Source organism: Pseudophryne corroboree, chromosome 4 (assembly GCF_028390025.1).
Source record: "Pseudophryne corroboree isolate aPseCor3 chromosome 4, aPseCor3.hap2, whole genome shotgun sequence".
NCBI classification, from domain to species: domain Eukaryota; kingdom Metazoa; phylum Chordata; class Amphibia; order Anura; family Myobatrachidae; genus Pseudophryne; species Pseudophryne corroboree.
This window is the reverse complement of record NC_086447.1, coordinates 639931516-639946770: the sequence shown is the minus strand read 5'-3', so window position 1 is coordinate 639946770 and position 15255 is coordinate 639931516. Positions and strand designations below refer to the sequence as shown.

The 15255-nt window shown below is 47.8% G+C and overlaps 1 protein-coding gene across 1 annotated transcript in view; it reads right to left on the bottom strand.

The window, feature by feature from the left end:
- LOC134910977 (protein unc-93 homolog A-like) overlaps window positions 1-15255 on the bottom strand; it is a 140660-nt gene that overhangs the window by 40792 nt on the left and 84613 nt on the right. The window contains exons 5-6 of the mRNA XM_063919370.1: window positions 4510-4645; window positions 2861-2992 (exon numbers count right to left, since the gene is read on the bottom strand). Of these exons, the coding sequence (XP_063775440.1) occupies window positions 2861-2992; window positions 4510-4645 (268 nt within the window). The remainder of the gene's footprint in view (window positions 1-2860; window positions 2993-4509; window positions 4646-15255) is intronic.

The following is a 15255-nucleotide window of genomic DNA, read 5'->3' as shown; positions in this document are numbered from 1 at the left end:
CTTACAAAGCGATCCCATTCGGTAGATTTCACGCAAGAACCTTTCCGTGGGATCTGCTGGAAAAATGGTCCGGATCGCATCTTCAGATGCATCAGCGGATAACCCTGTCTCCAAGGACAAGGGTGTTTCTTCTGCGGTGGCTGCAGAGTGCTCATCTATGAAAGGGCCGCAGATTCGGCATTCAGGACTGGGTCCTGGTGACCACGGATGCCAGCCTGAGTGGCTGGGGAGCAGTCACACAAGGAAAAAATTTTCCAGAGAGTGTGATCAAGTCTGGAGACTTCTCTCCACATAAATATACTGGAGCTAAGGGCAATTTACAATGCTCTAAGCTTAGCAAGACCTCTGCTTCAAGGTCAGCCGGTATTGATCCAGTGGGACAACATCACAGCAGTCGCCCACGTAAACAGGGCGGCACAAGAAGCAGGAGGGAAATGGCAGAAACTACAAGGATTCTTCGCTGGGCGAAAAATCATGTGATAACACTCTCAGCAGTGTTCATTCCGGGAGTGGAAAACTGGGAAGCAGACTTCCTCAGCAGGCATGACCTCTACCCGGGAGAGTGGGGACTTCATCGGGAAGTCTTCCACATGATTGTAAACCGTTGGGAAAAACCAAAGGTGGACATGATGGCGTCCCGCCTGAACAAAAAACTAGACAGATATTGCGCCAGGTCAAGGGACCCTCAGGCAATAGCGGTGGACGCTCTGGTAACACTGTGGGTGTACCAGTCAGAGTATGTGTTCCCTCCTATGCCTCTCATACCAAAAGTACTGAGAATCATGAGAGGGAGATGAGTAAGAACGATACTCGTGGTTCCGGATTGGCCAAGAAGGACTTGGTACCCGAAACTTCAAGAGATGTTCACGGAAGACCCGTGGCCTCTACCTTTAAGAAAGGACCTGCTCCAGCGGGGGCCTTGTCTGTTCCAAGACTTACCGCGACCGCGTTTGACGGCATGGCGGTTGAACGCCGGATCCTGAAAGGGCATTCCAGATGAAGTCATCCCTACCCTGGTCAAAGACAGGAAGGATGTAACCGCAAAACATTTTCACCGCATTTGGTGAAGATATGTTGCGTGGTGTGAGGCCAAGAAGGCCCCTACAGAGGAATTCCAACTGGGTCGTTTCCTACATTTCCTGAAAACAGGACTGTCTATGGGCCTAAAATTAGGGTCCATTAAGGTTCAAATTTCGGCCCTGTCGAATTTCTTCCAGAAAGAACTGGCTTTAGTGCCTGACGTTCAGATGTTTGTAAAAGGGGTACTGCATATACAGCCTCATTTTGTGCCCCAGTGGCACCTTGGGATCTCAATGTTGTTTTGAGTTTCCTAAAGTCACATTGGTTTGAACCACTCACCACTGTGGACTTAAAATATCTCACATGGAAGGTGACGATGCTATTAGCCCTGGCTTCAGCCAGGCGTGTGTCAGAATTGGCGGCTTTATCATATATAAAGCCCTTACTTAATTTTTCATTCTGACAGGGCAGAATTGAGGACTCGTCCTTAATTTCTCCTTAAGGTGTTTTCTGTTTTTCACATGAACCAACCTATTGTGGTACCTGCGGGTACTAGGGACTTGGAGGACTCCAAGTTACTTGACGTTGTCAGGGCCCTGAAAAATATGTTTCCAGGACGGCTGGAGTCAGAAAATCTGACTCGCTGTTTAGCCTGTATGCACCCAACAAGATGGGTGCTCCTGCTTCTAAGCAGACGATTGCTCGCTGGATTTGTAATACAATTCAGTTTACACATTCTGTGGCAGGCCTGCCACAGCCAAAATCTGTAAAAGCCCATTCCAAAAGGAAGGGGGCTCATCTTGGGCGACTGCCCGAGGGGTCTCGGCTTTACAACTTTGCCGAGCAGTTACTTGGTCAGGGGCAAACACGTTTGCTAAATTCTACAAATTTGATACCCTGGCTGAGGAGGACATGGAGTCTCTCATTCGGTGCTGCAGGGTCATCCGCACTCTCCCGCCCGTTTGGGAGCTTTGGTATAATCCCCATGGTCCTTACGGAGTCCCCAGCATCCACTAGGACGTCAGAGAAAATAAGATTTTACTTACCGATAAATCTATTTCTCGTAGTCCGTAGTGGATGCTGGGCGCCCATCCCAAGTGCGGATTGTCTGCAATACTTGTACATAGTTATTGTTACAAAAATCGGGTTATTCTTGTTGTGAGCCATCTTGTCAGAGGCTCCTTCGTTGTTATCATACTGTTAACTGGGTTCAGATCACAGGTTGTACGGTGTAATTGGTGTGGCTGGTATGAGTCTTACCCGGGATTCAATATCCTTCCTTATTATGCACGCTCGTCCGGGCACAGTATCCTAACTGAGGCTTGGAGGAGGGTCATAGGGGGAGGAGCCAGTGCACACCACCTGATCCTAAAGCTTTTATTATTGTGCCCTGTCTCCTGCGGAGCCGCTATATCCCCATGGTCCTTACGGAGTCCCCAGCATCCACTACGGACTACGAGAAATAGATTTATCGGTAAGTAAAATCTTATTTTTTAAGGCTACAGACATGTGACATTTGATGATTTTTGAAGATTGTCTCCTTTACTAGCCATGTGCTGTGATTGGCATGATTATTTGGTGGGCATTATTCATTCAGCCTATAGGAAATGATCATAAATTGATTTACTTACAGTGGGTCTATGAATATGCAGAATAAATAGAGTTGATACTTAAGCCTATGTTTACTTCTAGTGTGCAAGCTACATAACATTTACTGTAGATTAACCTGCCCAATAGAAAAGTACATACTGTACTAGTCTATGTAATTTTGTCCATTATATTGAGAACTGAAAACGTACAGTACAATGATGGGTAGAAAACAGGTTATTTATATACTGACCATTCAATAGTGTTTGCCAAACAGCATCTCCAATACCCCAGAATCCAGAAAATATAAAAAACACTCCTAGCTGAGAAGGATGAGGTTTCCATAAAAATAGTGCTGAAATACTGCTGATATTTATAACTGTAGCTGTAAGCAAAGCAATGCAAAAAGGAAAATGAATACACTGCCACATATACGTATGTCCTGAAATGATTATGTCACGGCTGTTATAATACGTCACTTGCCTTTAAAAATAGACTAATTTACATAATTGTTTTAAAAATGAAGTAGAGCAGTCATTATACTATTATGACATAATAACTGTCTACCAGTATGTGTATAGCAGGAGAACATTAGTCATGCACCATCATGTATTATAACCATTTATTATTTGCATTTTATTTCCAATAGCAAAGTTGGCATTTAATGTCTCCTAGGATCCTAAGCCTCAGGCCTGCAAGTTATTTTTTATCACTTTGGCAAATTCCTCTGTGCCTTCCACTCTTCTGGTTGTCAAACAGCAATCAGCACAAACCGAATGCTACTTGTGTTCTTTTTCTGCACTGATCTATGTTTGACTATTAGGGGACAAAATGATTCTCAGCATTGTGTGGTTGCATTTAGGGCCCCCAACAAGGTGAAGGAGCGGGTACTAATTACCCGGCCTGGGCTTTTTGAAGGGGCTTTGCAGGGTCCCCCAGGTCTGCCACCTCCCCACACAGCTGCAGTGGGGCCATGGAGACTGCTGCCACTGTCCCCTGTGCTTGTGCGTAAGTGGGCTGAAAATACTGGTTTTCTATTTTTTTTTCCGATGGGGGCATGGTTACGTCTCCTATGAATATGCCACACCCCTGAAAAGTACCTGGGCCCGACGCAGCTCTCTGTGGCCCTGCAGACATCCCCAAGTATTTCCTGTATCCTAACCTTTTATATTTTGCTGTGAATTCGCAGCCATCACTGATAATTGAAATGCCCCCTTTTAGTTTAGCAAAGCAGTGCTGCTGTTGGCCAATACTGTAGATGATGTTTGCTTTAAATGGAGCTGGTAGCAGCGGGAGATATACTGTAACTAAGCTAAGGGACATAGCTGCTGCTTGAAATCATAGACACTGAGGTTTTATTCATAAACTTGGCACCAGATATGCCTCAGCATGTTAGTCTTGGCACCAGATATGACACTGCAATTTAGATGTGGCACCAGATAAGGTTCTGCATATATGGTTCATCCTATTAGACATAGAAAATGACACTTGTCAGCAGTTATGGCTCATCTTCTTATTCTTGACAAGTGGAGTGAATCAGTACTTTGTATTATGCATTAGATACGGTTTACACATGTCACAGTATAGTATGCTATTCTTGCCATTAGATATCACACAGGATGTTATAACTGGCATCAAATATATTTGAGTTTATTATATTTTTACTCAATGTTCCTCAGTAAATGGAAGCTCTCTGACAAATTCGGTCATACCAACTTTTACTGCAAGTCACTCCTGAGGGTGAGTTTTCATGTATTTAATAAAATCATTCAAAAACGTAAGTGGAATGGCATTGACAGTTGTTGGAATGACAGTTTTGGCATGTGTATTCAAAATGTTTTTAATTTATTTAACAATAACACTAGATTACATATTTAAAAATACTGTAATCAAGTATGTTACCTAAAATAAAGAAGGAAATCCGTCTGATATATTGAGAAAGCTTTCCAAAAATATAGGAGAATATTGCGGTAGTTGCTCCATATACAATGATCACATAACCCACGTACTGCAATCCCAATGAACAGGTCACATATGACTTTAAAGAAATGGTAAAATAAATATTAGTCATTGTCAACATTTCCAAATTGGACAAGGTTTCAGCTGAGATGAAAACTATCTTATTAATTCTGCATTAAGCCTTTATAAAATATCCTTACCAATGCATACCTTTTATGCATGCATCCAGGGCCGGTGCTAGGGTGTTTGGCGCCCCCCTGCAAACTATAAATTTGCGCCCTTCCATACTTTACAAAGGGACAACGCACATAATGCTTTTACACATAATGCTCCCTGTAGTAGTGCCGCTTACACATGTAACGCCCCCTGTGGTAGTTCCACTTATACACAACGCCCCCTGTAGTAGTGGCACTTACACACGTAACTCCCCCTGCAGCAGTGACGCTTACATACGCAACTCCCCCTGTACCAGTGCCACTTACACATGTGACACCACCTGTACCAGTGCCGCTTACACATGTAACGCCCCCTGTAACAGTGCTGCTTACACACGTAACGCCCCCTGCACCAGTGCCGCTTACACACGTAACGCCCCCTGCACCAGTGCCGCTTACACATGTAACGCCCCCTGCACCAGTGCTGCATACACACGTAACGCCCCCTGCACCAGTGCCGCATACACACGTAACGCCCCCTGCACCAGTGCCACTTACACACGTAATGCCCCCTGCACCAGTGCCGCTTACACACGTAACGTCCCCTGCACCAGTGCCACATACACACGTAATGCCCCCTGCACCAGTGCCACATACACACGTAACGCCCCCTGTACCAGTGCCACATACACACGTAATGCCCCATGTACCAGTGCCGCATACACACATAACGCCCCCTGTACCAGTGCAACTTATACACATAACGCCCCCTGTACCAGTGCAGCTTACACACGTAATGCCCCCTGTACCAGTGCAGCTTACACACGTAATGCCCCCTGTACCAGTGCCGCTTCCACACGTAACGCCCCCTGTACCAGTGCAGCTTACACACGTAACGCCCCCTGTACCAGTGCCGCTTCCACACGTAACGCCCCCTGTACCAGTGCAGCTTCCACACGTAACGCCCCCTGTACCAGTGCCGCTTACACACGTAACGCCCCCTGTACCAGTGCAGCTTACACACGTAACGCCCCCTGTACCAGTGCAGCTTACACACGTAACGCCCCCTGTACCAGTGCAGCTTGCACACGTAATGCCCCCTGTACCAGTGCAGCTTGCACACGTAACGCCCCCTGTACCAGTGACGCTTGCACACGTAACGCCCCCTGTACCAGTGACGCTTGTACACGTAACGCCCCCTGTAGCAGTGACACTTGCACACGTAACGCCTCCTGTAGCAGTGATGCACACGTAACGCCCCCTGTAGCAGTGACGCTTGCACACGTAATGCCCCCGTATCAGTAACGCTTATACAAGATGCAATGCCCCCTGTACCAGTGACACTTGCACACTCAACGCCCCCTGTACCAGTGCCGCTTACACACGCAACGTCCCCTGTACCAGTGCCGCTTACACACGCAACGTCCCCTGTAGCAGTGACGCTTTACCATCATTATGCTGCACAGTCACACATATACTACATACTCATACATACACACACATACTGTACATACATTACACACAAACAGTACAAATACACACACACACACACACTCTCTCCCTCAACTTACCATCTGGCTGGCCGTCTCTGTATTCTGCGTTCTGTCTTCCTCTGCAGTGTGGCCATGGTCACACAGACACTGGACTACTGTCAGGGGGGTAGGGGGAAGCTCCAAGCTGCCGGCGCCGTTGCAGCAGGGGCCCAGGCGCAGCAGTGGGGATACAAAGCAGGGAGAGCGCCTCTCCAACCCTGGCGCCTACCTGCTTTGCATCCCTTTGCGTAACGGGTAACGCCGGGCCTGCACGCATCAGGTTACTAATAAAGTTAAGTCCTAACAAACACAAGCACATTTTAAAATATCACTCACTTGCCATCGGAACAAAACATGCACCATAGGAAAAGTGTGGCAAGCTAAGAGATAATTGTGGTTACTTTATGTTATTACCAAGTTCGGTGCACATACGGTGGTTTGCACTACGCATCCTGTCCATTATGCTAAATATTCTGCCACTTATTGGTGACATACCGGCGTTAATAACGCTGGTATCTAGTACCTAGAAATTTGATTAAAATTGTAAAGGATGGTTCTGATAAGAGCTGTCCTTTGCAATAGAAGGACTTCTGGGTTTAGGACCCTGGAGTCCTTATGCTCATGAGCAGAATGCCGCGTGCCGCCGAAGGGGACACTGGGAGGGATCACATTCTATTTCTCTCAGAAGGAACATAATAAGAAGCCCATAGGCTTCTTTTGGGTAATGCCATCTAAAGATGACATTACCTACAGGGTCCAATCTCTGGAATATATTGCATTCCAGTGCTTAGCATATATGGGAATGAGGCTAAAACTCATAAGAAACATAGGAACAGAACAGAGGTAAATTAGTATGGAATCTGGGACCGGGTTTAGCTCTTGCATAAATACATTTAAATAATATAGCTTATTTTTTGTATAGCTCGCATACATATCTAACCCTACTAATAATATTGGTATGGCATTTTGCAAATACTTTTGGCACCTGAAAGAGTAATTTAATCTTGCTATTGACTGTTTATGCAGCACAATATTTTAAGTACCGTAGTGTGTATCTGTATATATAAATATACTTTTGATTGCTTTGGACTACAAATGGCGCAGGGCCATATTTGGCCCACTTATAAAATAAGATTTTACTTACCGGTAAATCTATTTCTCGTAGTCCGTAGAGGATGCTGGGACTCCGTAAGGACCATGGGGAATAGACGGGCTCCGCAGGAGATAGGGCACTTTAAGAAAGCTTTGGATTCTGGGTGTGCACTGGCTCCTCCCTCTATGCCCCTCCTCCAGACCTCAGTTAGGGAAACTGTGCCCAGAGGAGATGGACAGTACGAGGAAGGATTTTTGTAAATCTAAGGGCGAGATCCATACCAGCCACACCAATCACACTGTATAACTTGTGATAAACTACCCAGTTAACAGTATGAACAACAACATAGCCTTGGTTCAACCGATAAACTATAACATAACCCTTATGTAAGCAAATAACTATATACAAGTCTTGCAGAAGAAGTCCGCACTTGGGACGGGCGCCCAGCATCCTCTACGGACTACAAGAAATAGATTTACCGGTAAGTAAAATCTTATTTTCTCTAACGTCCTTGAGGATGCTGGGACTCCGTAAGGACCATGGGGATTATACCAAAGCTCCCAAATGGGCGGGAGAGTGCGGATGACTCTGCAGCACCGATTGAGCAAACAGGAGGTCCTCCTCAGCCAGGGTATCAAACTTATAGAACTTTGCAAAGGTGTTTGACCCTGACCAAGTAGCTGCTCGGCACAACTGTAATGTCGAGACCCCTCGGGCAGCCGCCCAAGAAGAGCCCACCTTCCTAGTGGAATGGGCCTTAACCGATTTAGGCAATGGTAATCCTGCCGTAGAATGCGCCTGCTGAATCGTGTTACAGATCCAGCGAGCAATAGTCTGCTTTGAAGCAGGAGCGCCAACCTTTTTGGCCGCATACAGAACAAACAGAGCTTCAGTCTTCCTGATCCTAGCCGTTCTGGTCACGTAAATCTTCAAAGCCCTGACCACATCCAGGGACTCGGAATCCTCCAAGTCCCGTGTAGCCACAGGCACGACAATAGGTTGGTTCACATGAAAAGATGAGACCACTTTTGGCAGAAATTAAAGACGAGTCCTCAACTCTGCCCTATCCACGTGAAAAACCAAGTATGGGCTTTTATGTGATAAAGCCGCCAATTCTGAAACACGCCTTGCCGAAGCTAACGCCAACAACATGACCACTTTCCACGTGAGGTATTTCAACTCCACTGTTTTGAGTGGTTCAAACCAAGGCGACTTGAGAAAACGTAACACCACGTTAAGATCCCAAGGCGTCAACAGAGGTACAAAGGGAGGCTGAATATGCAACACTCCCTTCACAAAAGTCTGTACTTCAGGAATAGAGGCCAATTCTCTTTGAAAGAAAATGGATAAGGCCGAAATTTGGACCTTTATGGACCCTAATTTTAGGCCCAAATTCACTCCCGTTTGAAGGAAGTGAAGTAGACGGCCCAAATGGAACTCCTCCGTAGGAGCCGCCCTGGCCTCACACCAAGAAACATATTTTCGCCATATACGGTGATAATGTTTCAACGTCACATCTTTCCTAACCTTGATCAGGGTAGGAATGATCTCCTCCGGAATCCCTTTTTCAGCTAGGATCCGGCGTACAACCGCCATGCCGTCAAACGCAGCCGCGGTAAGTCTTGGAACAGACAGGGAACCTGCTGCAGCAGGTCCTGCCTTAGAGGAAGAGGCCACGGATCTTCTGTGAGCAACTCTTGCAGCTCCGGATACCAAGTCCTCCGTGGCCAATCTGGAACAATGAGGATTATTCTGACCCTGCTTATTCTTATTATTCTCAACACCTTGGGTATGAGAGGAAGAGGAGGAAACACATAGATCGATCTGAACACCCAAGGTGTCACCAGAGCATCTACCGCTACCGCCTGAGGGTCCCTTGACCTGGCGCAATATTGCTTTAGCTTTTTGTTGAGACGGGACACCATCATGTCTATTTGAGGCAGTCCCCACCGACCCGTGATCTGTGCGAAGACTTCTTGATGAAGTCCCCACTCTCCCGGATGCAGGTCGTGCCTGCTGAGGAAGTCAGCCTCCCAGTTGTCCTCCCCCGGGATGAACACTGCTGATAGTGCGCTTACATGGCCTTCCGCCCAGCGTAGAATCCTGGTCGCTTCTGCCATGGCCACTCTGCTCCGCGTTCCGCCTTGGCGGTTTACATGAGCCACTGCCGTGACATTGTCTGACTGAATCAGAACCGGTTTGTCCCAAAGCAATTCCTCCACTTGACGCAGGGCGTTGTATATGGCCCTCAACTCCAGGACGTTGATGTGGAGGCAAGTCTCTAGATTTGACCAGAGACCTTGGAAATTTCTTCCCAGTGTAACTGCTCCCCAGCCTCGGAGGCTTGCATCCGTGGTCACCAGGACCCAGTCCTGAATGCCGAACCTGCGACCCTCTAGTAGGTGAGCACTGTGCAGCCACCACAGGAGAGATACCCTGGTCCTGGGAGACAGGGTGATCCTTTGATGCATTTGTAAATGGGACCCGAACCACTTGTCTAAGAGGTCCCATTGAAAAGTCCTCGCATGGAACCTGCCGAAGGGGATGGCCTCGTATGAAGCTACCATCTTCCCCAGAACCCGTGTGCAATGATGCACTGAAACCTTTTTTGGCTTTAATAGGTTCCTGACCAGGGCTATGAGCTCCTGAACCTTTTCGATCAGAAGAAAAAACTTTTTCTGGTCTGTGTCTAGAATCAGGCCCAAAAAAGTCAGACGCGTTGTATGGACTAGCTGGGACTTTGGTATATTGAGAATCCAGCCGTGTAACTGCAACGTCTTCATGGACAGAGAAACGCTGTCCAGCAACTTCTCCTGAGATCTCGCCTTTATGAGGAGATCGTCCAAGTATGGGATAATTGTGACACCCTGCCTGCGCTGGAGCACCATAATTTCTGCCAATACCTTGATGAAAATTCTCGGGGCCGTGGAAAGCCCAAACGGCAACGTCTGAAATTGGTAGTGACAGTCCTGCACTGCAAATCTCAGGAACGCCTGGTGAGGGGGGAATATCGGAACATGAAGGTAAGCATCCTTTATGTCCAGGGACACCATCCAATCCCCCCCCTCCAGGCTGGCGATGACCGCCCTGAGTGATTCCATTTTGAACTTGAACCTCTTTGTTATGCACACCAGTGCCTGCAGGAAAGTACTGGTGTCAGAACTGTTATGCACTCCAGTGTCTGCAGGAATGTACTGGTGTTTGAACTGTTATGCAAAACAAATGGACTCACAGACAAACTGGGGAATATGACATAACGTACACAGAAGGTGATAGGGTAACAAAATACACACAAAGTGAACAGAGAAGCCCAGAGGCTAAGGAACTGGGTATCTCCCTTGTATTAGAACTGCTCAGATGTAAAAAGCAAGATGTTGTGTTTTAATACGTAGAGAACCCGAAATGCTGTTGCTAAGGGCAACAGCAAAACCCTAAAGGGTTACCAACGGGTGTGGCAGTAAACTCCTTGGTCAAAGATGGAATGATAGACACAAGGAGTCTCTCCACAATCCTGATTCTCACTTGCAGTGCACAGGTTTTAGCTTACTGCCACTAAACTGACCCCTGACACCTAGCACAGTGAGACAGGATTAGACAGGCAAGTCTTAGAATACAGCCGCAAACTTGCTAAGTTCACAGAGTAGTAACAGAACCCCAGCAAGCTAAACGACTGACTCCAGTCTTACTGCTAGGTCTGGATTGGCAGAGTGTAATACCAAATCCCCAGGCCTATTTGCAGTAAGCAACAAACAAATACAAAGCTACACAGTACTGGCTAACTTTCATGAACTGACTAACCAACAAAGACTCAGCAGCATCTGCCCACCCCGAAAAGAGGCCCTACAAAGCAGGTGCTGTCCACGCCCCACTCAGACCCCACAGACTGTGAGCACAAAAACCAGCACCGGATCCCCTGCCGTGCACAGAGCCTACAACCACTGCACAGCAAAAGACCCGAACCGGAGCATCAGCTGCGCTCAGGTTACTCCACTAGCACTTGTCTCCCGGTTGCCATGACGACGTGGCAGCACAGGGCAGGAGACCCTAACAGTACCCCCCCTCTGACGAGGGGTCAAAGAACCCCTACCACCGGGTTTATCGGGGAACTGCGAGAAGAAAGAGCGTATCAGTCTGGGGGCATGAAGATCACAACTGCGCACCCACGACCGCTCCTCCGGGCCATACCCCTTCCAGTGCACCAAAAATGACAGCCGACCCCGAACCACCTTGGAGTCAAGAATCCTTTCAACAACAAACTCCCTCTGGCCACGTATCAGAAGAGGGGAAGGTCTTCCACTGGAAGAAGGATTACTAATCGCCCGTTTTAAAAGGGAACAATGAAATGTTTTATTGATACCCAAAGAACGGGGCAGATCTAACTGAAATGCCACCGGATTGATAACCCTGGTGATCTTATAAGGGCCGATGAACCGGGGGCCTAACTTATGAGATGGCTGTCTCAACTTCAAATTCTTGGTAGACAACCAGACGAAGTCTCCTAATTTGAAGCTGCAGGGTCTTTTCCGCTTATCAAAAACCCTTTTGGTCACTAATGACACAGACACAAGGGCTTTCTTCACTTTCCGCCAAATACCTCTAAGGACCGAAACCACAGAGGAACCACCAGGCGTGGAGTCCAGGGGGTCAAAAGAATTGGCCTTAGGATGATGCCCATACACACAAAGGAAGGGAGAGATCCCTGTAGCAGAGTGAGCCGCGTTGTTATAGGCAAACTCCGCCATGGACAGATGAGCAACCCAGTCAGTCTGACACTTGGAGACATAACACCTGAGGAACTGCTCCAAGGACTGGTTCACCCTTTCAGTCTGCCCATTAGACTGCGGATGGTAGCCTGACGACAAGCTGACAGAAATCTGGAGATCGGAACAAAATGCCCTCCAGAATTTGGCCACAAACTGTGATCCGCGGTCAGAGACCACATCAAGTGGCAACCCGTGGAGACGCACAACATGCAGCATAAATAATTCAGACAGGCATCTGGCTGATGGCAGCCCAACCAGTGGAACGAAGTGCGCCATCTTCGAAAACCTGTCAACGACAACCCAGATGGCTGTCATCCCCGAGGATTTGGGCAAGTCCACCACAAAATCCATTGAAATGTGGGTCCATGGCTTAGATGGGATAGAGAGTGGATGTAATGGGCCAACAGGAACCCCTCTAGGAGTCTTATTTCGGGCACAGATGTCACATGCCCGAACCCACTGATCCACATCCTTAGCCACCGAGGGCCACCAACCCGCCCTAGATAGCAACTCCCGAGTTCTGGCAATACCCGGGTGACCTGCCGACTTCTTGGCATGGAATTCCAGGAACACTCGCTGTCTTAACCTAGGAGGCACAAACAAAAGACCTACCGGAAGGTCTGGAGGAGCCTGCTCCTGTGCTCTAAGGACTAATGATAAGAGGTCCTGGGTAATGCCCACTTTAATACATGATGGGGAAACAATGGGCAACGGCTCCTCGGTGGTCTCCTGGATTGGAGCAAAACTCCGCGAGAGCGCATCAGCCTTGATGTTTTTTGACCCAGGGCGATATGTTATCAAAAAATTAAAGCGAGCAAAAAACAAAGCCCATCGTGCCTGCCTGGCATTGAGACGCTTCGCTGACTCTAAATATGCCAGATTCTTATGGTCAGTGAGAATTGAGACCACAAACTTAGCCCCCTCAAGCCAGTGTCTCCACTCCTCGAGTGCATCCTTAATAGCCAACAATTCCCGGTTACCCACGTCATAATTCATCTCGGCAGGCGAAAATTTACGGGAAAAGTAAGCACAGGGATGAAGGCGATTATCAGACACTCCCATCTGAGAAAGCACTGCCCCAATACCCATCTCAGAGGCATCCACCTCCACCACAAAAGGACGCTCTGGATCTGGGTGTCGCAGCACCTTGGCCGAAACAAATGCCCTTTTGAGACGGGCAAAAGCCGCTTTAGCCTCATAAGACCAGTGAGAAACATCCGCCCCTTTCTTAGTGAGTGCCACCAAGGGCGCCACTATAGACGAAAATCCAGCGATAAATCGTCTATAAAAATTTGCAAAGCCCAGGAAACGCTGAAGCGCCTTCAAACTAGTGGGCTGCACCCAATCCAGGACTGCCTGTACCTTGGAACCCTCCATTTGGAAACCTTCTGGGGAGATAATATATCCTAGAAATGCGATTTGCTGAACTTCAAATTCGCACTTCTCCAGCTTCGCCCCAAGCCGGTGGTCTCTGAGTTTCTGGAGGACTAAGCGTACATGCTTCCGATGTTCCTCCAGGGAATGGGAGAAGATTAGGATGTCATCTAAGTATACAACTAAGAATCTATCCAAATATTCCCTGAGCACATCATTCATGAAATCCTGGAAGACTGCCGGGGCATTACAGAGCCCAAAAGGCATCACCAAATATTCATAATGCCCTGAGTGGGTATTAAAGGCAGTCTTCCATTCATCCCCCTCTCTTATTCGGATTAGATTGTACGCACCGCGTAGGTCAATCTTAGAAAAAATGGTGGCAGTACGAAGCTGGTCAAACAAGACCGAAATGAGAGGCAGTGGGTATGAGTTTTTAATCGTGATACGGATCAATTCCCTGAAGTCGATGCAGGGTCGCAAGGAACCGTCCTTTTTACCCACGAAGAAGAACCCCGACCCAACTGGAGACTGTGAAGGTCTGATAAATCCCTTAGCCAAGTTCTCCTGAATGTACTCTGCCATAGCCTGAGTCTCAGGACGTGACAGGGAGTACAACCTGCTCTTGGGAAGCTTAGCATTTGGCAACAAATCAATGGCACAGTCATAGGGGCGATGGGGAGGTAGTACCTCTGCAACTTTTTTGGAGAACACGTCCGCAAAATCTGCATAACACCCTGGCAATCCTGGCAAACTTAGCTGCGAGAGCCTGACTGGAAGGCTCAAGCAACTTCTGAAACAATCAGTACCCCAACTAAGAATCTCCCCAGAGACCCAGTCAAATTGAGGATTGTGGGCCCTTAACCAGGGTAACCCCAACACCAATGGGGCAAAAGTACAGACAGTCACATAAAAGGACAATTTTTCAGAGTGTGTGGCTCCAATAAACAAAGAAATCTGGCTAGTGCAAGAGGTAATTTTACCTTGGGATAATGGTTCCCCGTTTAACCCACAAATCTCAATTTCTGATGCCAAGGGTACTAAGGGAACAGAGTGTTTCAGGGCGAATTGGCGGTCCATAAAAACCCCGTCGGCCCCACTGTCCACAAAGGCCTCAGTCTTGACAGTTTGACCGAGGATCTTCAAGGTCACCGGAATGATAAAAGTCTTCTTGGGAAATTCTGACTTCTGGCCTGACAGGATATTTCCCATCACCCTCAGGCCCTGAAGTTTTCCGGCTTTTCTGGGCATGATACTACCACATGACCTTTATTCCCACAGTACAAACACAACCCCTGCTGTCTCCTCCGCATCTTCTCACGCGAGGAGAGGCGGGTAGCCCCAATCTGCATAGGCTCCTCAGAAAATTCCTCAGAGTCTGAGGTTCCCTTGGGAAGGAAGGAAATCTCAGTCTCCCTTTCAAGCCTACGCTCTCTCAGCCGTCTATCCACCCGGATGGATAACTGCATGAGCTGATCCAAGCTATCAGGCAAGGGATATTGTACCAGTTGGTCCTTTATCTGGTTAGAAAGACCTCTTCGGTACTGGTGTCTCAGGGCTGGGTCATTCCACTGGGTATCATGGGCCAACCTCCGAAACTCCGTACAGTAAACCTCAACTGGCCTTCGCCCTTGCTTAAGGATCGAAATCTGAGCCTCGGCTGAGGCCGTCTTGTCAGGGTCATCATACAACCTGCCCAGTGCCGTAAAAAAAGCATCAACACTTTTAAGCGACGGACAGTCAGGCTGCAACCCATATGCCCAGACCTGTGG